This window comes from Lepus europaeus, chromosome 2, assembly GCF_033115175.1.
Source record: "Lepus europaeus isolate LE1 chromosome 2, mLepTim1.pri, whole genome shotgun sequence".
NCBI lineage: Eukaryota > Metazoa > Chordata > Mammalia > Lagomorpha > Leporidae > Lepus > Lepus europaeus.
This window is the reverse complement of record NC_084828.1, coordinates 89,787,627-89,813,437: the sequence shown is the minus strand read 5'-3', so window position 1 is coordinate 89,813,437 and position 25,811 is coordinate 89,787,627. Positions and strand designations below refer to the sequence as shown.

The window sequence follows — 25,811 nt, the reverse complement described above, 5'->3', positions numbered from 1 at the left end:
CCAGTGGCTTAACTCAAGTTTCCTTCAAAATTGTAGCTAAATACAGCTGTTCAGCTAATGAATTGGAGGTCCTCTGCAGAACAAATGGAATGCTATTTACTAATATTGCTTGTGGCAGATGAACACTTTGTGTTTTGCCAAGTGCTTTTTGGTCTATCCTCAGAGAGGCTGTGGGTGAGCTGGTGGTTAGTAGCCAGGAGTAGACATAGAAATGGGAGAAATCCAGGGGACCTTTAAAATTCTTTCAAATGCACTCTTTTTTTCCTCTCTTCTCTTATTCCCAGTGGGCAAGTCCTGGGCCGGCGTTGCTTTGAGGCCCGGATCTGTGCTTGCCCAGGAAGAGACAGGAAAGCGGATGAAGACAGCATCAGAAAGCAGCAAGTGTCGGACAGCACAAAGAACGGTGATGGTACGAAGCGCCGTAAGTAGATGTAGTGGCCAAGTTGGGGAGGGTTGCATCTTCTCCAGACAGTGGGGGAGGGGGAGCTGATATAGAGAAAATTTATGATGAGACCTTAGCAGCACTGAGACCCCAGAGTCGGTGAGAATAGGCACATCGTTGGTGGAGGTACTGGAGTGGACTCCAGGTGCACTCTGTGTGCTAGAAAAAGCAAGTAGTCAGTTTTTAGGGTTTCTTGGGACAGGGTTCTCATAATGTGACTTCTATATCAATAGCATTATCTGGAAACGAGGTGTAAACACAATTCTGAGGTCCCATCATGCTGTCTCAGAAATATTAGATGAATTAGATGAGAGACCCATTAATCTTTGTCTAGTAAGCTCTCCAGGTTATTCTGCTCCTAGTTAAAGATGGAGAATCAGTATCTTACCTGTTGGTATCAACTTATCTTTCCATGACTAAGCATAAGACTTGAAAATAGCACCTGCCTACCTCATGACTCTATGGGGATAGGGAGATTCAAGGATATATTTCCTGAAGCATAGTCTGGAGAGTATGCAGATCTGGATTCCATCAACTCTTGACTTGATAGGCATGACTCTCTTGAGGCCTCTGTTACTTCAGCAGCTGTTTTCCAATTTGCTCTTTTTAATCAATGAAAGATTTTTTAATGAAGTATCTCAAACAGCATACGGTGCAAAATAAGTGAAAGCAGAGCTACTCCAGTTGAGGGCGTGGGGGTTGGGGTGGCCTCTGGTTCTAGGCTCTGCCCTCAGCCACAATTTACTGATGACATGAACCTCTACAGAGCCTAGAAATCTGGGTCATGATGTTTGAAAACCACTGACCCACACGTGCTTCTGATTTGTGTTGCAATTTCATTCTAGCAAGTACCTTGCATAAACTTGATTTCACTACAAGTATTTTAAAGTACATCACACAATGACTTAGTTTATGAAAAAGATTTAATCATCAGTAAGTGTTAACATCCAGAATAAATTAAAAAATCATAGGAGAACCTATCACATCAGGTTTTAACTGTTCATTGTGACATTCTTTTCCTATTAGACCATTTCTCTCTCCAATCATTCCTCAAAAAGTCAAATATATATATGTATATTTGATAAAAATTATTTTAACTTTAAATTTGCCTGGAAAGATCATTTCTGAACTCTTCCCTGGACTCCCCAATAACTTACAATTATTTTCAGTAAGAAGAGATTATCTGAATTTTTGTAAAAGATTCATCTCTACTCCTTAAATCTTGAATACAGTTTATAATTTAGAAAATCATGATAATTGGCTGGTGCTGCGGCTCACTTGGCTAATCCTCTGCCTGTGGTGCCAGCACCCCAGGTTCTAGTCCAGGTTGGGGCGCCGGATTCTGTCCTGATTGCTCCTCTTCCAGTCCAGCTCTCTGCTGTGGCCCTGGGAAGGCAGTGGAGGATGGCCCAAGTGCTTGGGCCCTGCACTCGCATGGGAGACCAGAAGGAAGCACCTGGCTCCTGGCTTCGGATTGGCGCAGCATGCCGGCTGTAGCATCCATTTGGGGGGTGAACCAACGGAAGGAAGACCTTTCTCTCTGTCTCTCCCTCTCTAACTCTGCCTGTCAAAAAAAAAAAAAAAGAAAAGAAAATCATGATAATTTACTACTCGTTGATTCAGTCACTTGACCAAGACTATTTCTACAATACACATTTTCCTCCATGGAGATGAAGGACTTGAGAAATAAAACACAGAACTAATTTCTCTTCCTTTTCTTAACAGCTATTCGCAGATAACCCTGAGCAAGACACAGGTTTTGCTGTAGTATTACCTAAGCCAAAGGCCATTTCTCAGTGTCCTGATTTTTCCCCTTTGATTTATTGCTCCCCACCTTGTTATTCCTAAGATTACACTTAATGTAAAAGCAATTATCACCAATTAAATGGATGCTTAAGAGTAGAATCTCTGATCTCACAAGTGTTGCTGGTGCTAATACCTGTTTAATATGTATTTAATATTAATGTTTAATTAGTGAATGAGTTTAATATGCATTACTGCTTTAGAAACGTTCCCAGGAGGTAACTGGCATTTTTCTCCTGCCAGCCTTTCGTCAGAACACCCATGGCATCCAGATGACATCCATCAAGAAGCGAAGATCCCCAGATGATGAGCTGTTATACTTACCAGTGAGTCTCTCTCGGGTGTCCCCTGTTTTACTTCAGTTCAATCTTCTTTGAGGGAGCTTTTCCTATATGGTCAACTTCCAGTTACTTTTGAAAATGACAAAAGAAGTGTCTTAGCTGGGACAGCTTCAACAAACTATCATAGACAGAGGTCATAAACAACAGAAATTTATTTCTTACTGTTCTGGAGGCTGGAAGGTCAAGATCAAGGTGCCAACCTAGACCAGTGTGGGCAAAGCCTTCTGATTTGCAAACTTCCACCTTCTCCTGTGTCCTTACCTAGCCGGTAGAAGGGTAGGGAGCTCTGTAGGGTCCCTTTTATAACAATCTTAATCCCATTCATAAAGACTCCACCCTCATGAACTGAGTTACCATCCAAAGACCCCACATCCTAATCCCATTTTGTCTAAAGTTAGGATTTCAATGTATGAATTTTGAAAGGGAAATAAACATTTAGTGTCTAATGGTATAGGTTAATAAGGTAAAGTAAAAAGAATATATTTTTTTGAAAAACCAGGAGAGTCAGGCATTTGGCTAAGTATAGTACTGTAGTAGTTAGGGTACCTCTTAGGATGCTTAAGTTTGTGTTCCAGTACCATATCTGATTCCAGCTTCCTGCTATTGCAAAACCTGGGAGGCAGCAGGGATGGCTCAAGTGCTTGGGTCCCTGTCACACATGTGGGAGACCTAAGTTGGGTTCCCAGCTGCTGGCTTTGTCCTGGACCAGCCCTGGCTATTATGGGCATTTGGGAAGTGAAGCAGCAGTTGGAAGCTCTGCCTGCCTGTCTGTCCATTCTTCGGTCTCACTCTGCCCCACCCCCAAATCTCTTTCAAATAAATAAATAAAAAATCAAGAACTTGTCCTTTGCTTCCATAATTTTAGAATATATAAATAGAATGAGCTCCTCTTCTTACCTATCAAACCAATCAGAGCAACTTTCACAAAAGAATTTTTCTTACACGAATATTTAAAATTGAATTTGTACTTATTATTTTAGAATATTATCCTAGACAGCATGGTCTAAATTTTGTCAGAAAGCGTTCACAAAGATAATAACACAGCAATTCTAGAAAGTTGATTGGATTTCTTGTAAGGAGTTCTGTGAAAAACGGCAGGGTCCTCTGTAGTATGTACACAGCTAGAAGGCTCAATCCTGTTGCTCTGTAACATTATTCACTTCTATAGAGAACATTGTCCCTCTCAGGGTCAGCAGTAAGGTTACTTTATATTAGACTATGTTTCCAGTTGGTTGAATTCTTGTTAACTTAGGTCTTTGCTGTCTAGAGTGGCAATAAAATTTTGGTGACCAGAATAGCCCTTGATGCCATCTAAACTGACATGAGACACAGGCAAGCAGGGTCAGGAAATCTATGAAATGCCTCCCTGGAATTGAAGTTAAAGCAACTCAACAGGTTTGGGTGTGCACTCCTTTATGGCTACCTTCTTTGGGTCATAATTCTTAAGGAAATATACTGCTGGTCAACCAACTGTATAGTGAGTTACTTAAGATTCTGCATGTCTGTTTCTGAGGCTGTGTATAGAAACTGATTTGAGAGTTTTCATTAAAATATTATCCTGATATATTGAATATTCCAAAAGATACAATATGTTTTCAGATGATCAGACAGTAACTATCTGAAAAATGTTCTAAAATCATTTATTTATTTGTTTATTTACTTGAGAGATGCAGAGTCAGAGGGGGGAGAGAGAGACAGAGACAGAGACAGAGAGAGAGAGAGAAAGTGCCCTTCTATTGGTTCATTCTCCAAACATCAACAATGGCTAGAGCTGAGCTGGGAGCTGAAACTGAATCCAGCTCCCCACGTGAATGGCAGGAACCCAATTACTTGAGCCATCATCTTCTGCTTCCTATGGTGAGCATTAGCTGGTAGCTGGATTCACAAGCCAGAGCTAGGGATTTAGTCCAGGTATTCTGATGTGGGGCATGGGCACGTTAACCCATGTCTTAACCATTATGCTAAAGACTTGTCCCTGAAAATCTATTTTTAACGAAATTTCAGCTTGTACTCTTGACAGAGGCACCATGTAATGAGTTGTATATTTTTTAAAAATTATTTATTTATTTGAAAGGCAGAATTACAGAGAGACACAGAAGATAGAGAGAAAGAGAAGAGAGAGATCTTCCTTCTGTTGGTTCACTCCCCAAATGGGCACAACGGCTGGAGCTGGACTGATCAGAAGCCAGGAGCCAGGAGTCTACCAAGTGCAGGGGCCCAAGCACTTGGGCCATCCTCTACTGCTTTCCTAGGCTGTAAAAGAGCTGGATCAGAAGTGAAGCAGCCAGGACTTGAATCGGTGCCCATATTGGATGCTGACACTGCAGGCAATGGCTTTACCTGCTATGCCATAGCACTGGCCCCATGAGTAATATCTTAAGTTTAGTCAAGAACTAGCCAAACCAAAGTATGTGGGAAAAAATTACTAATTTGGCATGTATTTTTCTGGTATTTGCTGAAAAGTAGATAGGTTAGACGTTGAGTACTTAGAGATCTCTAGGACCCAACTCTTACTTTGAAAGACCTTGCCTTCTACTGAGGACACAGACAGCAATGACATGATGAAATAAGTGCTAGGCATAGAATGTAGGGTACACAAGCAGAGCCAAAGGTGCAGACCAAAACTGCACAGTCCAGGAAAACTTCACAGAGAAAGGTTCCCAAGGCTGGGATGAGGAGGAGCTGAGGAGGAGGTAATCCAACCAAATGAGGAAATGTTTCCATTTCTGAATTCTCACATGTTCTGCCTCTTGTCCTAAGGGTAGGGGGTGGAGTGGGGTGAAGTGGCCTGGAGTGAGGTAGGTAAAATGTCCAGAGTGCATGATGTAGGTGGCATTTCACTCTCAGGGCTCTGCAGGGCCTTGCTTGCCTCTCCGTGAACCTGGTCCTACTTGTACTTTTAAAAACTTTTAAGAGACTCACTTTCTCGAGACTGAAAACTTTTTCTCTTTCCATAGAGAAGTAGTTGATTCTCATTTTTCATGATAATTATGTTTGACAAATTTGCTGCAAACTGAATTCATTAATACTGAGTAGTTGCTCCTAGGAACAACACAGAATTAGGTTGCTGTGAGCCTCTGGTCTCAACATTTTGTTATCAGATCAACACATAACTTCCTTTTATGTGTGTTTCTGCTGAATGAAATCATATTTAGTGTATGTTGTTGACCCACTCATCTTTAACTCATGTTCAGCGGTACTAGGTACCCCATGCCTGAACAATGCTCATCAACCATATTTATTTTCCCTATAAGGCACTGTCTGACTTTCTTGTTCTTAGGGACACTAAACAGCATTTCAGCATTCCCTCAAGGGCCATTTAAAATAGTTACATTACCAACAAAAAGTGCAAAAATGTAAAAAATGTGACACAAAATAAGCCACATGCAGGACACTTGTTTACACTCTGAGAGCTGAAACAAGACAGCAGAACTGCCCCTGGTTTGGCCTCGGTTAGGAACGTGCACAGGTGACTCTGCATGTCTGTGAATGACCACAACAGCACCAGGATTGATGTTTTATGTTACAAAGTAACGTCAGTGAGTAGGAGACTTTGCAAATATGTTGTCCATAAGTCATGAAGATTGCACCCCAGCTCTTTGTTTTGCCTTTTTCCTTCTGTTCCCTTAAACAGGTGAGGGGCCGGGAGACTTACGAAATGCTACTGAAGATCAAAGAGTCCCTGGAGCTCATGCAATACCTTCCTCAGCACACGATTGAAACCTACAGGCAGCAGCAGCAGCAGCAGCACCAGCACTTACTTCAGAAACAGTGAGTGTGTCTGTGTGGCGTGTTGGGAGGCATGAGCAAGGGTGGCTGCTTTTGTTGTCAGCAATAGGGAACATGATGGGCTACGGCGACACTGACATCGTGAGACAGCCGAGTGTGATAGGTCCAGGCCAGCTGGTCTGGCACTCTCTCTGTTTCAGCTTTTTATGTGATTTATCAGAACCTTCCCTTTGAGAAGTGTCACCTGTGCTCTGACACCGACTCCAGGCCATTTCTGGTGACTCACAGAGAGAGACTCACACTAATGGAATACGTTCTCTTTCACTATTTCTGCTCCATACACATCTGTCAATAAACGAATTTTGAGTACACAGTCTAGCCTAGTAATAATGTGTATGTTGAAAAATACAAAGTCTTCCCTCATCCCGGTGGATTGTCTCATACATATCCTGGGACGCACCATGTCCACTTCTGGGAATACTGCTGTAGACAGGGATAGCAAATAGGTTTTTACTACAAAGTTTCTTGCGTGAGTGTTTTGTTAAGAAGGATTCTGAGGTCTAGTACATGCTTACTGGGAATATGTCTGGATGTAGAACAAAGTAGCACCATATTGCTATGGTTTAGTATCCTGGCTCTGTGTTGTTTTCCAGCAATACATGTTTACATAACTGTGACAAGATTTCACAATCATATCACATACACACAGCCCAGTTTTTCTAGAAAAAGAGACCCATTTATTTATTTGAAATGCAGTTGCAGAGAGAGAGGGAGAGACAGACAGAGGGAAATTGAAATAGAGATCTTCTATCTGCTGGCTCACTCCCCAAATGGCTGCAACAGCCAGGGAAGGCTTCATCCAGGAGTCAGGAGCTTCTTCAGGGTATCCCAAATGGGTGACAGGAGCCTAAGTACTTGGACCATCTTCCACTGTTTTTCCCAGGCCATTAGCAAAGCACTGGATTGGAAGAGGGGTCCAGGACATGAACCGGTGCTCATATGGGTTGCCAGCATCACAGCTAGCGGCTGTACCAGCTATGCCACAATGCTGGCCCCATACACAGCCCGTTTTTATGTTACCTTTTACCTAGACTATTGGATCTTTAACGATGTTAATTATTTTATGACTAACAAGAATTGAATAGCTGTGATGAAAGGATAGAAGGTTGGCTAATCAGGACTCTGTTTATACTTATATTTCAGTGGTTAAAAATAATCACTTATTAGCTTAATTGAGATATTGTATGTGTGTTAGAAATATTGCCAGACTCTCTGCAGATAATGTAAAATATACACATTTTGAGTCCATCTGAGTATTTTAAACATTCAACTTTGCAGGCAAAAAGAAATGAAGCCACACTGTTCTCTAGGTTTAAATAAATAAATAAAAATGGAAAAAATTTTTTAAAAATGAAGCCAATAACTATCTTTCCTGAAGCAAAGAATATCTTTTACAATAGAAATACAAATGAGCAATAAATAAGTCTCCTGTACTAATATCTTGTTAGCTACTATAAGGGAGACAGCTATAGGGAGTATAATAAAGAGGAACTCCTTATTCTTTTTTTTTTTTAATCAACCAAAGTCAGTTTGGGCTGGAATACATCTCAGATATTCAGGAGGCATCCCAAAGCATCTATTGACTATGGGGTGAAGTGGGAAGCAGAGGAAGAGAAAAGAGGCATGCTCTGTCTTCAAAGGACTTTGAATTCCTGACGTGTTTAAGACCTTTTTTGGCTGGAAGGGATCTCACCATTTACTGTTTAGCATGAAAGTTTTGGAAATCGAAATTATATGGGGTTTTTACCTAAGGCTGAACAGAAAGTTTAATTAGCTAATTCCTTGGGGACACAAAATATTCCAAAGGAGAATTAGAATTCAGGGTTGCAGACAAAATTCCTATTGCCCATCATATAAGTTTGTTGGGAAACCATATGGAAATACATATTAATGTATTCTGATGCAAAATCAATTTAGTTCTTATAAAAGCTATTCAACAGGGATCAAAGAAATAGAGACCTGTAACATCGTTTATAGACCCAGAGGGAAGAAGTGCCTTTCCCAAGATAGGTACATTGTGGGATTAAGAAACACTCCCAAATTGTTTCCAGTTCACTGTGGAAAAGTTTGACTCTGCCAAAATGACCCCAGGAAAATTGCACATAATGTACCATGCTGAACTAGTTGCTCTGTGATCCTGTTGCCTATCTTTTTTCCCGTTCACAGGAAAAGGTCTGACCATTTAGCACAAAGATAGGTCAGCTTTTTCCCCTGCTATATAGTACTGTTGATAAATACTAAATTGGTGGCTTTTTATGCCCTATGATCTGTTGCAACTACTCAGTTCTGTGATTCTAGCACAAAAAGACATCTGTCATACATAAATGCAGAGTGAGAGTGGTTGTTACTATAAAATTTTACTTACGGACTCTGAAATTGAATTGCATAAATTCTTACATGCTGTGAAATATTGTTTCCTTTTGATTCTTCCTACCCAATTTAAACATATAAAACCCATTCTCAATTTAGGAGCCAGTTTTGGCCTCATCACTGCCCTATGCTAATCCCTCTAGTACATAGATGAGTGGCTCTTCTTTGATTGCTTTTTGAGACTCAGATTTTGTTTGATAAGTATAATTAGAAGTTAATATATTTATCCCAAGGTATGGAAGTGTTATGGGCTTTAGAACTTCTAGTGAGTTTTCAGTGGCGTTTCATTGTCTAAGAAGAACAGCAAAAACCTTTAACAGAGGTAACTTTCTTCTTAGAAAGTTAGACATGCCCATCAAGAAATGCAGTATAGCTAATGATGCAACCCCATTATCAGATAAGACTAAAATAGCTGATTTATATAATAATTCTTAATTGAAGGTCTGCTACATGAAAGCATTAAGGAAAGAGAAAAGAAAGATGGGGTTTCTGTCATCCCTTATCTGGCAATGTAATGGGGAATTCCTAACCAAAATGCCTTTTGAATTTTAAGAAAACTCTAGAAGTTTGGAAGTTTAATCTCAGCATTATATAAACTAATAGGACAATTTTAAACAGCTTCTATAGATCATACAAGAAAGAGAATTGTTTACTATGATTTTAGAGATTTTGCAAGCCAGGAGGATGAGCATAAATCACAGGCCTAAGCTATTTGTGTTTGTTGAAGTGACACATAAAAATGCATATTTGTGTGCACCTACATGATGAGTGACACAGTGCTTCCTGTCTGGCTAGCTTGCATCGCTCTAATGGGAAATTTATTATTCATATTTCATATAGCATTCCATTTCATCTGAGAAGAAAATATATCTTAAAACTGTGTTCTTTAAAACAGCCCAAAAGATTTTAGGGACTTGTTTTCTTTTTCTTTTTTTTTTTTTTTTTTGCATGTGTGGTTACAGATAAACAGTGAGGAATGAGTAACCTTTTAGATCCTAGGTGTGATCATTTGAAAGTATCATATGCATGTTTTTGAGTTACATCTCACAGCTGTGGTAACTTGTGCATGAGAATCTAACAAGCTATAATATGAAATCTTTGCAAAATATAGACATTTGGACTAATTATGCCTTTGCAACATTATACATATGTGGGTCTCCACTGAGTGATATACATCAACATAAATCCTCTAGTTGATGTATTCTTCAGCTGAGGTTCTTTTATTTTCAGCTTTTTTGTTTTCATGTAATCTCCAAGAAAGAGCATGAATGACTAGACAAAGAAAATTGGAAATCTAATTTCTTGGCAATAATTTGAAAAGAATAAATCATCTTGGAAAATGGCTTTAACAAACTGTGATTTCCTTTCTAAAATATAGTACCAATTTTATGCTGCTAAATAATCAATTTTGTACTTTGCTTTTCAGTAGAAGGAAAATTAGTGAGAAGGCATATCTTTCTAAAAGGTGGCAATGCCATATTTTCAGTTTAAATACTTTGTTAGTGCCCCACTATGTGTTTTCTCTCTGCCTGCTTTTCATTTGTGCATGGTCTTCTTTGTTAAAAGATTCCTTCAAAATTACCTTCATGATCATAGGCATTTATGTAAGATAGATTTTACACTGAGTTGTCATGAATCAAATTGTTACAGACAGAAGTAGGCTCTACATTCTTTATAAAGAAATTTGATTTTAGTTGATGTGCCCACATTGGTATAAATATATGCAGTTATGTTTACAGAAGCCAGCATTTACAGGGAAGACAAATTGGGCTCCCTTTTTGCATTAGACTTCTTGCCTTTATGTTTTCAAGGAATATTAATGTTTAAGATGCCTTTATGGAAGCCATTTGACACCTATCTAGCAGTCTTTGGATTTCTATATTTCAGACCAAGTCCATCTTTTTTTTTTTTTTTTTTCACTTTTTCCTGTAGTTTACCCTATATCTTGGTTTCTATCCTAATCTCAGACCAACATCAATTTGTCCTAGGTTTGTTTAACCTAACTCATGCTTTTCTCTGGAAAATTATTTTTACAGTTTCTATAGAATAGATTTCATTTAAATTTGAATGTGAATGTGTGACCCTGTGCCCTTAATGTTTTTCTTTATCATTTGCTAATTGTAGCTCAGTAGTAATACAAGCCAAGGAGTATTCTAACAGCACAGAGTCTTCAAGGCTATTCAGTCTCTCACACTGTACCTGATACCCAGTGACTACACGTGTACTGTGATTTCATATCCAGTTCACACTAGAGTTATAGAATAAGATTGGAACATAGAGCTCTTCTCTCTGCAATGTTTTGTCTGCTTAATTAGTTAGTTAAATTGTAATAAAACTAAAGCAATAACTACAAAAGTATTTCAAAAAATTTATGGGAAAAGGAATTATATGATGTTTATTTTGATGCAAAAAACCTTTTTTGAAATCCATGCATATAAGGGGTCTTCATAACACTTATGGAAAATTAATATTATAAGAACTGTATTTGGAATTTTATTTATTTTTTATTTATTTGAAAGGCAGAGAGAGAAAGAGATAGAGACAGACAGATGTCCCATCTTTTGGTTCACTCCCCAAGTACTCACAAAGCCAAGGGTGGGGCCAGGCCAAAGCCAAGACCCAGGGACTCAATTCAGTTCTCCCACTTGGGTGGCATGGACTCAAGTACTTGAGTCACCTGTTCTCTCCCAGTGGGAGCACATAAGCAGAAAATTAGAGTTGGAAACATAGCTGAGACTCAGATTTAGGCACTCCAATATAGGATGCAGGCATCCCGAGTGACATCTTAATTGTTGCACTAAATGCCCACCCCGTGCATGGATTTTGACTTTTTTTACACTAAAATAAATGTATCTTTTAATTCCATTTTATGTAAAGCTTTTGAAATATCTTTATGTCTCTGTTACCAGTTAGTTGGTATTCACCTTTGCTGTTTCCATTTGAAGTTCTGTCTCTTTTAGATCATTTGGATGTTATTATCTTCAAGAATATTGATTTTTTTTCCTCAGATTTATGTAACTTAGGGAGAAGAAAACAGTATTTTCAGGACCATCAATGTAGGAGAGAGCAGAGGACACAAACCTCCAAACTGTTAGAAGGAATTAACGTATTTCTAGGGTTGGTGGAGATACTCTTTATATTTCCAGAATATCTGTTTGAAATCCCAGATTTCTAGGTAAAATCAGATCAATATTGGAAATTTCATATGTACAAACTTACAGTAAGAAACAGCACACATTTTTACTGTTAACACATTGTTGCTTTTAACTTTGAAGCTATGTTATAAATTTTTCAGGGCAAAGATTTATTAGCTCTGAATTGGTAATAAAGGAAAAACTCAAAGATTAAATCACTCTTTAAAGTTTTCCCATCTTGTTGTAGATCTAGTGTAAGTTCTAGGTCAGAAATCTTGAACCCCTGTGGTTCACACACTCTTATCCGGGATAGAACACTTGTGTGACTTTAACATGTTGTTGTATGTCCATCTGTGCTTCAAGAGAAGCTCTAACTTTAATAATCCAACCAAGAAGCCAGAGCTGTGGTATTTTAGTTGGTAGTAAATTGCTTCCTTACTAATGTGTATTCTGGCATATTTTATAAAGATGATACCAATTCGTGCTGATGAGATAGTTTTCTGACTTCCAACACTAACCAAGCAAAAATGGCCTTGTTCTGAAAGTAACCAAAGATGATTCAAAAAGCCAGGCTGGGAAACAATTCCCAAGCAGTTGATGGAGTTGCACAACCTCTAGCAAAATAAAAGGGCTTTTTTTCTGGCATCCTTGTGGCATAATTGATTTCTTAATTATGCAAACGTTGCTTTCATGAGTTGGATATATGCTTTTATAGGCCAAGTTTGTGACTGAAAGGATTAAGATATTATCCCTCTCAATGTGGGCACATACAAAATGCTCATTAATAGTTCTTTACAAATGCATGATGACGCAGCCCCTATGCTGATAAGATCATATTTCTTCATATTTCACAGTTAGGCTAGACAAGAACAGTAATGAGGTATAATAATTGGACAGATGACATTTTTACCAAGATGAAAGTTTATTCTAGTTTCTCCAATGCCTTCTTTAATTAATTGTGTCCAGTGAGCCAAGCATATGTCCATATTGTCAAGCATTATGCTAAGCACCTTGACCTACCTTGTGTCATTAGTCCTTAATGGACTCACCTGTGGAACTTGTTAAAGATCTATGTGCCTGCATCCTAGCCTGCTCTCAGAAGAGATCTGGAAAATGCATTTTTTTGGTATAAATTCCACAGGTGATTCTGATACATATATTGGTTATCTCCTACTGCCTTATCTCATTTCTTCTTCATAAAAATCTTGAGAAATACTTGGGCAATTTTTAAGGAGGACAAAAAGGAAGGAACAAAAGTAACTTTTCAGGCATGCAGTTCTGTCTGTGCTATGATCATGAAGGTATGAGGAGTGTGTTTCTGTGCTCAGTGGATTTGAATACGTGACGACCTAAGCCTTCATCTTTTCTTTTCTCTGGTTCCTCTCTGCAGTCTCCTTTCAGCCTGCTTCAGGAATGAGCTTGTGGAGCCCCGGAGAGAAACTCCGAAACAATCTGACGTCTTCTTTAGACATTCCAACCCCCACAACCGATCAGTGTACCCATAGAGCTCCCCTCCCCGTGTTTGAAGAGTGTGTGTTTGTTGTTTGTCCATGTCTTTATCTTTGTGTACTTGTGTGTGTGTACCCAGCCCTCGTAGGCAGGGTTTGAAGACACTTTGGCTCAGAGACGCAACTGCTCAAAGGCACACATCTTCTAGTGAGAGAATCGTTGGAAGGGACTCAAAACTTTACCAGAAGGGGCGTTTTCTGCAGATTTGTGTCCTGTGATCTGATGTTGGCCGATCAGGAACTTCTGTGTTTGTCTGTGAGCTGCTGGTTGTTTCCTGGCAGGAAGGGAGTCAGGTGGGGAGAGGGGCATTAAGATGTTTATTGGAACCCGTTTCTGTTACCTTCTGTTGTGTTTCTAAAACTCATAAAGAAGCTTTTGAGCAGGTCTCAAACTTACGAAATGTTTTTAAGAAAAAGAGAAAAACGTTGTTATTGTCTATGCAAAAGTAGATTGTAGGTGACTGAGAGACTCAGGCCCTTTGAATGCTGGTCATGCAGTAATATTGCAAATAGTACCAAACTAAGGTGTCAAGTATACTGCTGGGCAGAGAGGTGACAATTACCATATGTAGCAACTTTGGGGAGGATAGGATGTTTTTTCTTTTTTGAGAACTTGCATTATTATTATCCTTCCCTCGCAGGGAGCTACAAAGCTCAGTAGTGCTCTGTGAGACCCTGTCTCTGCCACCATATGTCAGTATATCTGATATGATAGAGTCTTCTTGCGCCTGAAACCTTGGAGACCTATCCCAAAACTGTTGTGTACACCCCAAGGTCAGTATGCTAAAATTGTGGTTTCAATAGGAAAAACCACCCCAGTCATGTTGTCCCAGGCAGTTTTTTTCCATTACTAAGTGCCCCAAATGGAGTTCAAAGACCTCTCGCTGAATCTGTGATGAATCTGGAGCATCTAGCCCTCAATGCTACGCACCGTGAAACCAGCCATTTTTCTGACACTGTTCACATGCGTTTCTCCAGGTTCTCCACCCCAGTCTTTCCCCACCAAATCGATTCACTCTGTATCACCGAGACAATGATATCTTGTTATTGAGGCTGTTGCTTTAATGGATGTGTGATTTAAATTTTCAATAAACTTTTGCATCTTGGTTTATCTTACAGTTTTTTGTTTCTGTCTCTCTTGCTTCCCCTCCCCCACTCTGAATTACTAGACTATCTTACTGTAAATGCTTGAAATGCCATGTGTAGGTCAAAAAGCAAGAGTAACAGAACAGTCGCTTTGGTCCTGTCTATATTTCTTTGGCATTATTTTGTGTTTTATTTAATACACACTACATCGAAGTTATCCTAAAAATTCAATACAATGGTTAGACTAATTTTAAAATATATTTTAGATGTAATAGTGTTTAATTTTGATATGGGGAGCTGGACACTATTATATTATTTATTGACATCTCTGAAAAACTCTCAAGTTGTAGCTTATGTTGCCAAATTTGCTAAAATGAATTTAAATCAAATCCAAATCTATTAAATAATTTGGCTTCTATGGTGTAGGCATTAGCAAATATTTAGCCAAAAACCCTTGGTGAAACCTGTTGTCCAATTTACTTTTTGTTTTTGTTTATAGTAGGTTCTGTGCTCTGAGTTATTGTTTTCAAAAGCTTTATTAGAATATGTCTTAAGTTAAAATAATTGATCTCATAGATTTGATAAATACTTAAGAAAACATTTTTATGTTTGAGATGAAAATATATTTGTAAAATCAGGTGATCATATGCTCTTGTTACTTTTGCAAAGTGTTTTTAATTAATCTAATCACTTTGATTTGCAAAGCCCTTAAAGGGTTGATGTGTATGTTTAGGTATTTAACATTTTCTTTTTTTCTGAAAGTTTTTTTAGTGGAGGTACAATTCCTTTTCTTATATTTCATGCCTTCCCTTTTTTCTTTTCTTTTTTCTTTTTTTTTTTTTTTTTGCCTTTGGCCTTCCTCATATAAGAGATGTTCTGTTTTATCTTCAATATCTCCTTCCCCCCTCAAATTTTACATACTTCAGAAATGGTTTATTGGAATAGATTTAGCCTGAAGTATTTTTAAATTCTACTCGAGAATTGCTTTTAAAATTAGCAGTAGAAGATTTAAACTACAAAGGAGGAAAAAAAGGTATAGTGGAATCCTCGGCATCTGGTAGGTGGGGAGAGTAATTTGTGTCTTAGGAATTTTGACGTTTTACCATGCAGTCACTAGAGCTCGAATCAGGAAACCTGATTTCTAATCTCAGGGGATCTGACACCAACAGCCCTGAAATTCGAAATGGTATTCTAAACAATGCACATAGATGCTTACATTGTTGGAGTTAAGAACTAGGAATTCCCTTCACCTGGATTTCTCCTCAGAACTAAAAATCCATGACACATGCCTTTCTACATCCAGTCCCTTGGATTCCCAGAAGAATCTAGTAAGCATCTAAAGGAAACAACCCTGGGTATGCACATTGTCATCTTTCCTGAGGAGCACTGTGTTCTCAGTTTCTGGATTTTGATTCTGGTTTCCGATGGGGGCTGGTTAAGAAAAGCTCAACTGCACAGATCTTGTTCTAGAGCACATTTTCCTTCTCTTCAGTTTCCCCAGAAATTGTTGAGACTGTCTATTCAAGGACGGTGACATTAGGTCTATTTGGGGAGTGGGAGGATATGGTTGTCCTAAAAGGTCCTTACATTGGCCCTGAATTTATTTAGTCTCATTTCCTTTTCCTCAATGTGCAGAGGCTGTCAGAATGTTCCTTCTGTTTCAGACATTGTGACTTTAATAATAAACAGACTACCTTGAACTCTCTCCTTGTGGTTTTAAGACTCACTTCTCCATTAAAGGAAATGCATTCAGATTTTCTGACCTTTTTAGATTCCCTTATCCCCAGTCATTTGCTTGTCCTAATTTCTAAGTTTTTTCAGTTAACAACTGGTGTCCCCTCTGGATACTTGTCCTGTTAATTCTTGAATTAGAACCTTCCATCCCCTTAACCACACACTAGAATGTTCAAGATTTGGAGCTGGAGGTAAGAGTGAAGGCAAACCTTTTTGCATACCTAGAAGTCACTGGGCAACATGCAGGGCTCCTACATTATCTCATTTAATCTTCATAGAAAAACTTCCAGAGCAAATGTGATGCCTGTTCTATAGATTAAGAAAGTGAGATTCAAGAGACTTGCATAATAGCCCAAGTCACATAATTAATTTGTATCAGACCCAATAGGTGGCCCAGATGGTTTGATTGGCTCCAAAATCTATATTTCTTTGTTGTTCGTCTGTGGTTTCTGACCTAGCTTCTTTAAATTAAGTACCTTTTGATGAAAAACAATAAATTAACTAATAGTCAAATCAAAATAATGACCATAAGGAAAATGGAGAAGGAAGTTATAACAGGATTTAGAAGAAGATATTTATGATAACTGAGGACACATGGAAAGTATATCCTTATTTTCCTGATTGTGAACATCAGCAGTTCAAGTGATGCTTTCCTTTAGTCCTTACTATATGTTCAAATGGCTTGGGAGAATAGGATATATAGCTGAAGGTCTCTAGGTAACAGAAAAGCAACTTAGATCTGAAAAATGGGCCATTCAGCATCTTAGGTACTGTGCAATGGCAACGACAGCTGAAGAAGAAGCTGCTAGCAAAACTTCTTTTTGCTGCATTGCCCTGTGTTTTGCTATACTTTGATAGAGACTTATGGATCTTCCTAAGTAGATCCAAATGTTCTAACTTCAATGCAAGGCTCCTGTACAGGGATAGAGTGGGTTTGGAAGTGTTTTCTAATAGCTGGGGTGACCCCTTTATCAAATTTCTCACTCCTTACTCTTTTTCAGTTTCTCACATTTCTTTTACCCCTTCACTCATTTTTTCATCTGATAACCTATTTTCCATCACTGTCTTATTTCTGGGAAAGTGCCACAGAGTGAAATATAAAACTCTTGGACTAGATACCAGGAAACCTAATTCTACCCTAATTATCCATTTAGCAATTTATGATCTTGGGCACACTTATTTCTCAGAGACTTATAGTTACTCATCTGCATAATAGGAATAATGATCTCTACCTACCCATGCCCTGCTATACCATGATCTGCTCCACAGGCGGTTGTGACAGTCATTCAGATCATGTGTGACAGAGAGACTGTAACCTGAAGTGTTTATAATCCTATAAACATCTGTTTTTACAATTTGGATCTATGATTGTGAGTACTTGATAAGTACTAAAGAGGAAAACAATGCCCTACTACCTTATAAGCTGTAAGTAGCTGGTAAAAATGCACCAGAAGTGTACATCGTACATTACACCTTGTCATGCTAATTTATTCAAATGTTGTACAGTATATTGCTTACATTCCCTTAGCTATAGCTCTTCAGAGGAATAGAATAGAGGCTTCCCTGATTCCATGTAATTATGGAGAGGACACAGTGGCAGCCTCAAAGATCAACCCTACAACTGTACCTCTTTTAAACATTATTCTTTTATTTTTTAAATTATTTTCCCATGTTTTCTTGTGACCTAGGTTCATTTACACAACATTCAAAATTTGAATCCTATGAAAATAAAACTGAAAGATGGCAATTTATTTGTCCTTCAAATATAGTAACAGCAAGAAAAAGGCAAATAGGAATAAAATATTATGTCTTGTTTGATGATTGTTAAAGGGAGTTTTTCCCATCAAAGGTTAGAAACATGCTAACCTTTCATTCTGTGGTCACAGTAATTATATAGTATTAATGCTTTGTAGTCTAGAAAGTTCTTTCTCAGTTTCTGTTTTTCAGTTCTTATCATGGCCTTACAGGGTAGCATGGATTACTGTCTCCATTGTATCCATTATTCTATGAGCATCTCGAAGATGGGAACCATTTCCTTTTAGATTTCCATGCTCTAATACCTAATGCACACAACAAGTATATATGCTATATATAATTTACATTAATTCTGGAGGAATATTTTGCAATGTACAATTCAAGGCCATGTTTTACTTTGAGACTTGTTGGAAATGACCAGTGCCCACTCTTCAGTGTCCCATGCTGATCATCATTCCCGTGTTTGTGTTCCTAGGACCTCGATGCAGTCTCAGTCTTCATACGGTAACAGCTCCCCACCTCTGAACAAAATGAACAGCATGAACAAGCTGCCTTCTGTGAGCCAGCTTATCAACCCTCAGCAGCGCAACGCCCTCACTCCCACCACCATTCCTGATGGCATGGGAGCCAACAGTAAGAGCATCCCCCATTAGCAGCAACTGAAGAATGAACAGGGCTAGTGTAGTTGAAAATTTTGCTCTTGGATGGGGAAAAGGGTTGTTGCTAAGCTAAGTGAGAGGCACAGTGGGACAAATCAAAACAAACTTGAGTGGCTTGGGTTTCTCAGAGTTAACTTCTTATTCTTGATGTGTATAGTTCATTACAGAACACACTAGTAGAGATGGAGAAGACTGTTCCTGCAGTGGGGATAAGGCTGTCTGAAACAGTCCACTTCCTGCAACTTTACAAAGAGTCAAAAGGAAATGTATCCAATGTGTAGGAAGTAGTATAATGTAGTAGACTTAAAATCCAGGGACAAATTGTAGTCTGTACTCAATTGCAAAATTAGCTGCACAATTAAGGAAAAGTCACTTCCTTGCTATGATGCTCAATTTTCCATTAGTAAAATTGTCACTCTACCCACTTAACCATTTATAAGTCTATGCTCTTGTAATCTTTGCCTTCTGAACTCATCTGCTCTATCTCACACACAGGATCGAATTGATCTATAGAGAGGTCTGCCTTTTACTTATTCACACACAAATTCCTCATATGAACTAAGTATAAGTGTAAAGGTGTGAAAATTGGGCCTTCAAATATATGACGATTGGCATGTAACTTTGCTATAAATATAATTATCTCGTCTACTAAAAATAGATCTAGAAAAGTGTATACCCAAACTTGACAAGAAAAGGATGGTAAACATTCAGAAGAATATATAATATCCTTAGGGATGCAGAAGACTGAACAGGTATCCTGTAGTCTCCTCCCCTCCCTCTTGTTCATTGAAATCCCTCATTTTTTATCAAAGACTTGATCAGAAATTAGCATTGCCTTGAATGGAATGGGTTTTTTGAAAGAAAGGATGCTAGGTTGTGACTTTCTGTAGTCTGGTGAAAGATGTTCACAATTCAGTGAGATAGAGTTGCATGTCCTGTGGTTGCCTGATATGGCAACAAAGACCTTAGAGCCAGACTATTATCTTAATAGTGAAAAACACATTCTAGGTCCCAAAACCTGACCTCCCAACAGGTCCGCTACTTTGACAGTGAAAGACTAGGGATCATTCATGTTCTCCTTTGTTTTCCTTCTAGTGAGAGCTTAGAATCCTCAACTGATATAAAGGATGACATAATAGTGACAATGGTGATGATCCTTTTCAATTGTATTCCTTATCTGCTTTTGCCTATTAATACTTTGCAATTCTTTGATGTACTCAGAAAAATCAGAGGATAAACAAAATGATATGTGATAGGGTTCTTGCTCTCTACTTAGCTAGTAAGTGACAAAGGTTTTCCTAATGAGTACATTACCATTCACTGAAAAACAAAACAAAACAAAATGCAATCATCTTTTTGTAGATGCATTACTTCACTATTTTTTTTTATCTGAAAACTAAATAATGTTAGTGTTAAACATTTCTTCTGTATCTGTGAATCTTTATAATTGTGGTTTAGGGAAGTACCAGTGAGTGTTGGTGATATTCCTGCATATAACCATGAAGTGGGCCGTAAGAAAGAGTTGGAATCTTTAATGTTGTCCTTCCTTATTAGGGGTATTGCTCCTTACAGATATTGCAGTGTGTCTTCCTATTCACAAATAAATATTCCAAAGGTCACTTTCATTTATGAGTTTGTTCATTTGTTCACTTAGTTGGGTACCAGGCACTGTGCTAGTGTCAGTAGAGATCTAAGCATGTGTACCTTCTGATTTCTGTTCTTGAGGGGGTTAGTATAATGAGGGAGAAGAAATAAAACTCATGAAAGCAACTAGAAGGAGAGATATGTTAACATGAGAAACAATGAGTGATTAGACAGAATTAGAGAAAGGAGTGCTAAGAGATTGTCAGATGGTGTACAGAGGCCAAGAAATATGTAATTAATATTGGAGTCTAGTGACTATTCTGTGTACCTGGACTCAGGAGGCTTGAAGGGGGCGTAATGAGAGAAAAGACAGAAATGAGAAGCTGGCAACTGAGTCCCTTCCTGAGCTTAAACCAGACAAGATGGTTCCAGGGATTCTGGTATGTGATGATGGCAGTAACCCTCTCTATTCCTCCTGCTTCTGTTCAGTTCCTATGATGGGCACCCACATGCCAATGGCTGGAGACATGAATGGACTCAGCCCTACCCAAGCCCTCCCTCCCCCACTCTCCATGCCATCCACCTCCCACTGCACCCCCCCACCTCCGTATCCCACAGATTGCAGCATTGTCAGGTGAGTCCACAACATGTGCCCCTGGGTGCCTGTTCTAAGCATATCTGGTTGGTGGAGGGTGGACACTGTAAAAATTGAAAAAAATATTTGGATAAAAAAGAAAGCAGCCCTGTAATTGAAGTTCAGCCCCTGTTGTCTCTGATTTATGGAGTGGTCGGCAATGTTAATCAAGGAGAATTTCTATAATGAACATGGGAAAAAGTGAAAATGTGTGTTTATAGACATGTGGTTTTCATGCCTGCCTTGCCATCTTCGCTTATTCCCTGCCTCCTTACACTGTCAATTGTGGCCCTCAAATTGGTGCTCAGGGCTGGGTTTCCCAAAAGGGCAGTACACTTGCTATCTTGCTCCCTTTCTTGCGCTCTAGGCCTCATAGCTCTCAGGCACCAAGGGACCATAATTTTGGAGTTGGATGTCCATAAAAACTTAAATTTTAGCAAAATAATGTATATTTTTAATAATTTGATGGCCTCTGCTGTTTTGCATATGGGAAATGGGTACAGTCCAAGAAAGGGGAGTTCATATAGGAAGAGAAAGAAATGCATAAAGCCTGAAAGATCTGTTTTACACAGATGTTTGCAAATCTTTACAGATGTTTTACACAGAGGTAGGTTCCCAAATTTTGTGCCTACTGCACAGCTTCTGCCTCTGCTTCATGTACAGGACGATTCTGTTATTTGGCTGTGGGAAAGATTGATATTCATTCCCATGCAGTGTCAGTCATGGAGATGGACAAGTGCATGGCTTACCCCACCAAGCCCCTGGGCCTGTGATCATGGCTGTGTCATCAGTCTCAGGCTAGCAGCAAATCGGAGGGGTCCCATGTTCTGAAGGATGACATAATGACTACAGAGTAGTGACTTAGAATTTTTCTTCATCATGTCAGCATTCTTAAAAATCATGAATATAAAGCAGTTAGATTGAGATGCTCTTTTTGTATTGAAGACAGAGGAGAAAAAAGTTCTGGGGACCTGACCACTGACTCCATCCTTTCACCTTCTGTGATGGTTCCTAAGGCACGTACACACTCCACAGATCACCATTTGGAAAAAACAAAAAAACTGATCTTCTGGAATCCCTATTGCTGATTTTTCTTTTCTACATACCTAAAATTCAAGTCACCTATAATCTGCAGTCCTCTAATCCCAGGCCCACATATATTTTATCTTACCCTAGTCTGTAATGTAGGGCATCCAAGGGCAAAATGTTGGGTTTTCCTTTATCTCGCCAATGCAGTTGGGGTGAACTTTCTTTTTCTGTTTCCTCCTTCCTCTTCCCTCTTCCCTCTGCAGTTTCTTAGCAAGGTTGGGCTGTTCATCATGTCTGGACTATTTCACGACCCAGGGGCTGACCACCATCTATCAGATTGAGCATTACTCCATGGATGTAAGTAACTGTTAGACTTTTGAGTTTTATTTCTTCATGTCCTTCCTCTAGCAATATCTGCCTTGTAGATCCACCCCTGCTAGTTTTGAAATTTGTTTTTGCCATGCCCCCAGTCCTCTTTTGATGGGACTTAAAATAATGTTAGTAAGATTTCTAGGCCTCAAACTGTCCATATGAGAAACTCAAAAAAATAAATAGTCTTCTTTAGGTATCTGATGAGTCAACAATTATCTATTGTTCTCATATACTATATGCCAAGTAGAAAGAGGAGATATTATTCTGCCATCAAGAAATGTATAATCCCTAAAGAATTCAGACAACTTTTTGGATGTTCTTTTTAATCTATATAAATCCCCAGAGAGGATACCAGGAAGAAATGGTTGTTATTCTCACTTAAAAACATGGGATGAAATGATGAAATAGTCACTTTTCATGATGAGATAATGACAGAACCAGGACTAGAACCCTGGTTTATGAGCATCTAGTACATAACTATATTAATGGGCCATTTCTTCCTCTTCTTAACGTAGAACCTTGAAGAGATTCAGCTACAGGTTGCTTCACTTTTCAGTTCTATTAGAATAGGGCCCAGCCATCCCTGATCACTGGGCATGACCACTAGTCATAGGTGTAGGTCCTCATCGTGTAGTTTAATGGCAGTGAGAGCCTAGAGTTTTCTGGGCTCCAGTTAATCAAATTGGGTTCAAAACTATTCCTTTCTGGCTTTGTTATTCTTTGATTTGCCTTCTGAAATAAGCTGGATGGGTACTTTTTTTTGCTTCCTTCTCTACTTCTTGAACTGTTGCTCATGTGGGAGCTAGTGTTGCTCTGGTTTTAGCAATCCAGTTGTCCTTTCAGGCTGTTCTTCATGTTGCTCTCTTTGAGGGTCACTCTTCTCTCTTGCTTCCAGAGGGTACTTTGGTGGAAGAAGACAGTCTTTGCCTCTGCTGCTGCTTCTGTAGTTGAAACCTCTATGTTCCCCTCCTTGAGCACCGATGCTAGAGATATCCCTACAGCAAGAGAATGCCCCAGCTCTTGCTGACAAGTACATACTATGTGGTCCCTAGACCCACCCCTCTCCACCGCATAAATCACCCTTGGCTGCTGCTCCTTGATAGAATGAATTGTCAGTGAAAACTCTACAGGATTCAGATATCAGCACTTCAATCCACTGAAGAGAACAGAGTTGCCCTATATTTGAGGGAGCCTCCTTCCTAAAGTCCTCTGTGGTGGATCAGGGAAGCTGCCCCTTGCCTCACTTTTTAAAGTCATCCTTTCCAGTTGTCCCTACTGGGGAGTATGCAGGATGTTTCCCTGGTTATTAGGATGTATTGGATGGTCCCAGAAGTCCATCTGTATTTATGCCAATTCAGGGCCACAGCTTTCTCACCTGTCAGTAACCAGTGAAAATCTGCCTAAAGAGTCCTGGAATTAGGGAAAGATAGTTTACAAAGCACTTCGGACTTACTGAGCAACTCCTAAGTATAAAGAGCCCAAGACGCACAGTTTATACTCACTTCTCTATTTGTAGTTTACCTTCTTATTGTATTCTTCTGCTGTAGAAGGAAATTGGAGAAACTCCTATAGCCTGAAAATTCACACCACTGGGAAATTCCAACTCTGTATTAGGAAGAGTTGAGAGGCTGTACAGTTTCCCCATCTTCACCTCAGTTTTCTCCTGTAGATTTCTGGAAACAGACACCTTCTTTTCTGCTTATCTATTAGCACTGATCTAGTTATTTGACATCTCTTCCTGGAAAAGGAGTATGGTTAAATTTAGAAGTTTTCTTTAGTATCCCTATAGGATGCAAAGAGTTAATATATAAATTCTTAACATATTTATATAAATTCTTAACATATCTAAATTCTTATAAAGTATGCTTTATAGTATTTTCATAGCTACATTTACATTTAAGTCCACAATATATGTTGGCTTAAAAATAAAATATACCCATTTTACTAATGAAGACACAGGCCAGAACTGCGAAAATTCTATAGCTGGTTAGTGGCAATAAGAACTTAAGCCATATATTTTCTTACAATGTGCTACCTGTTTATTAGGATGTTGCATAAAAAATATAAGCTATCGTTGAGATGCTACCAAGGTTAGTTAAAATCAGTCCTACCTGTGATGCCTGCTACCCTAATGTGAACACAATTGCTCTGCCTTTTGATATCTTGGTTTATCCAAACACCAAGAGACCTTTTGGCCCATGTGTCAGTAGGTCAGTTTTAGGCTGAGAGACTTTCCTGTGTCCTGTTTATTCTTTCAGCTGTATAACTTCGTACATGTCAGCTTCTCTGAACTTCAGTTTCTCTATCTACATAACATGAATACTGCTAATCTGAGGGTACGGACATAAATGAGCCCACGAACATAAAGTAATTAGTTCAGTGCCTGGCATGTGGGCAGTGCTGAATCTCCATAAGTAACCTTTCTTGCTCATCTCCTCACTCAGTGGGGGCAACATTCCATTAATACATTTCTCTAGTATCTAGAACCAGGTAGATTTAAGGATTAGAAAGGGTCTTATGTTTATGGCTTGGAATTTTGTACACTCATCTAATTATGATCTCTATTTTATCAGTGAAGAAACTGAGGCTCGTAGAGAATAAATGAAGTGTTATCCAGAAGTAGATACGGCACCTCAAGGCTGTGCCCTAGTGCTTAGTTACAGGTAGCACTGAAACCTATCAGAAAGTTAATTTTATTCTCTAATTTAAAGATAAATGTTTTCAGATAAATGAGAGCACCAGAGAATAAAAAAAAAAAACTGGTATGGAGTAAATGTCTGTCTGTTCTACGTCTGCCTGAATCCCTTCCATGTCATGCAGGATTTGGCAAGTCTGAAGATCCCTGAGCAATTCCGACACGCCATCTGGAAGGGCATCCTGGACCACCGGCAGCTGCATGACTTTTCCTCACCTCCCCATCTCCTGCGGACCCCCAGTGGTGCCTCTACGGTCAGTGTGGGCTCCAGTGAGACCCGAGGCGAGCGCGTTATTGATGCTGTACGCTTCACCCTCCGCCAGACCATCTCCTTCCCACCCCGTGATGAGTGGAATGACTTCAACTTCGACATGGATGCCCGACGCAACAAGCAGCAGCGCATCAAGGAGGAAGGGGAATGAGTTCCGTTTCATGGGCTCTTCCTGAGCTCTGTCTACCCTCTACAGGGCTCTTCTCCTAGGTCACCAAAGCGTTCTCCCTAGCTCCTCCTCTCCCTCATCTCAGTCTGGTTTCTTAAGGGAAAGAGAAGAGGCTGCCTCTTAGCCAGCATCTGACCTGGCATCTGATTCCGATTCTGGCTTTAAGCCTTCAAAACTATTGCTTGCTGGACTGAGCTGTCTTGGCTAGGTAGACGTGAACAAAAAAGCAGTGGGTGTCTCCTTAAGCTGCAGAGATCTCTCATTGACTTTTATAAAGCATTTTCACCCTTATAGTCTAAGACTATATATATATATATATATAAATATGCAGTATATATTTTTGGGTAGGGGCATTGAGTGTTGTTTAAAATGTAATTTAAAGGAAAGGAAATTGAGTTGCACTTACTTTTTTTTATTTACTTATTTTTGGATGACT

The 25,811-nt window shown here is 39.1% G+C and overlaps 1 protein-coding gene across 4 annotated transcripts in view; it reads left to right on the top strand.

The window, feature by feature from the left end:
• TP63 (tumor protein p63) overlaps positions 1-25,482 on the top strand; it is a 240,708-nt gene extending 215,226 nt beyond the window's left edge. Inside the window, exons 8-14 of one of the 4 annotated variants that reach the window (XM_062177469.1) lie at positions 285-421; positions 2,489-2,571; positions 6,221-6,357; positions 18,438-18,595; positions 20,695-20,839; positions 22,132-22,225; positions 25,061-25,482. In XM_062177469.1, the coding sequence (XP_062033453.1) occupies positions 285-421; positions 2,489-2,571; positions 6,221-6,357; positions 18,438-18,595; positions 20,695-20,839; positions 22,132-22,225; positions 25,061-25,357 (1,051 nt within the window). In that variant the 3' untranslated portion in view covers positions 25,358-25,482. Of the gene's footprint in view, positions 1-284; positions 422-2,488; positions 2,572-6,220; positions 6,358-13,269; positions 13,385-18,437; positions 18,596-20,694; positions 20,840-22,131; positions 22,226-25,060 lie in introns of those variants that run through there. The other 3 variants (XM_062177476.1, XM_062177495.1, XM_062177485.1) reach the window with 3 other exon arrangements.
• Positions 25,483-25,811: the final 329 nt, after the last annotated feature.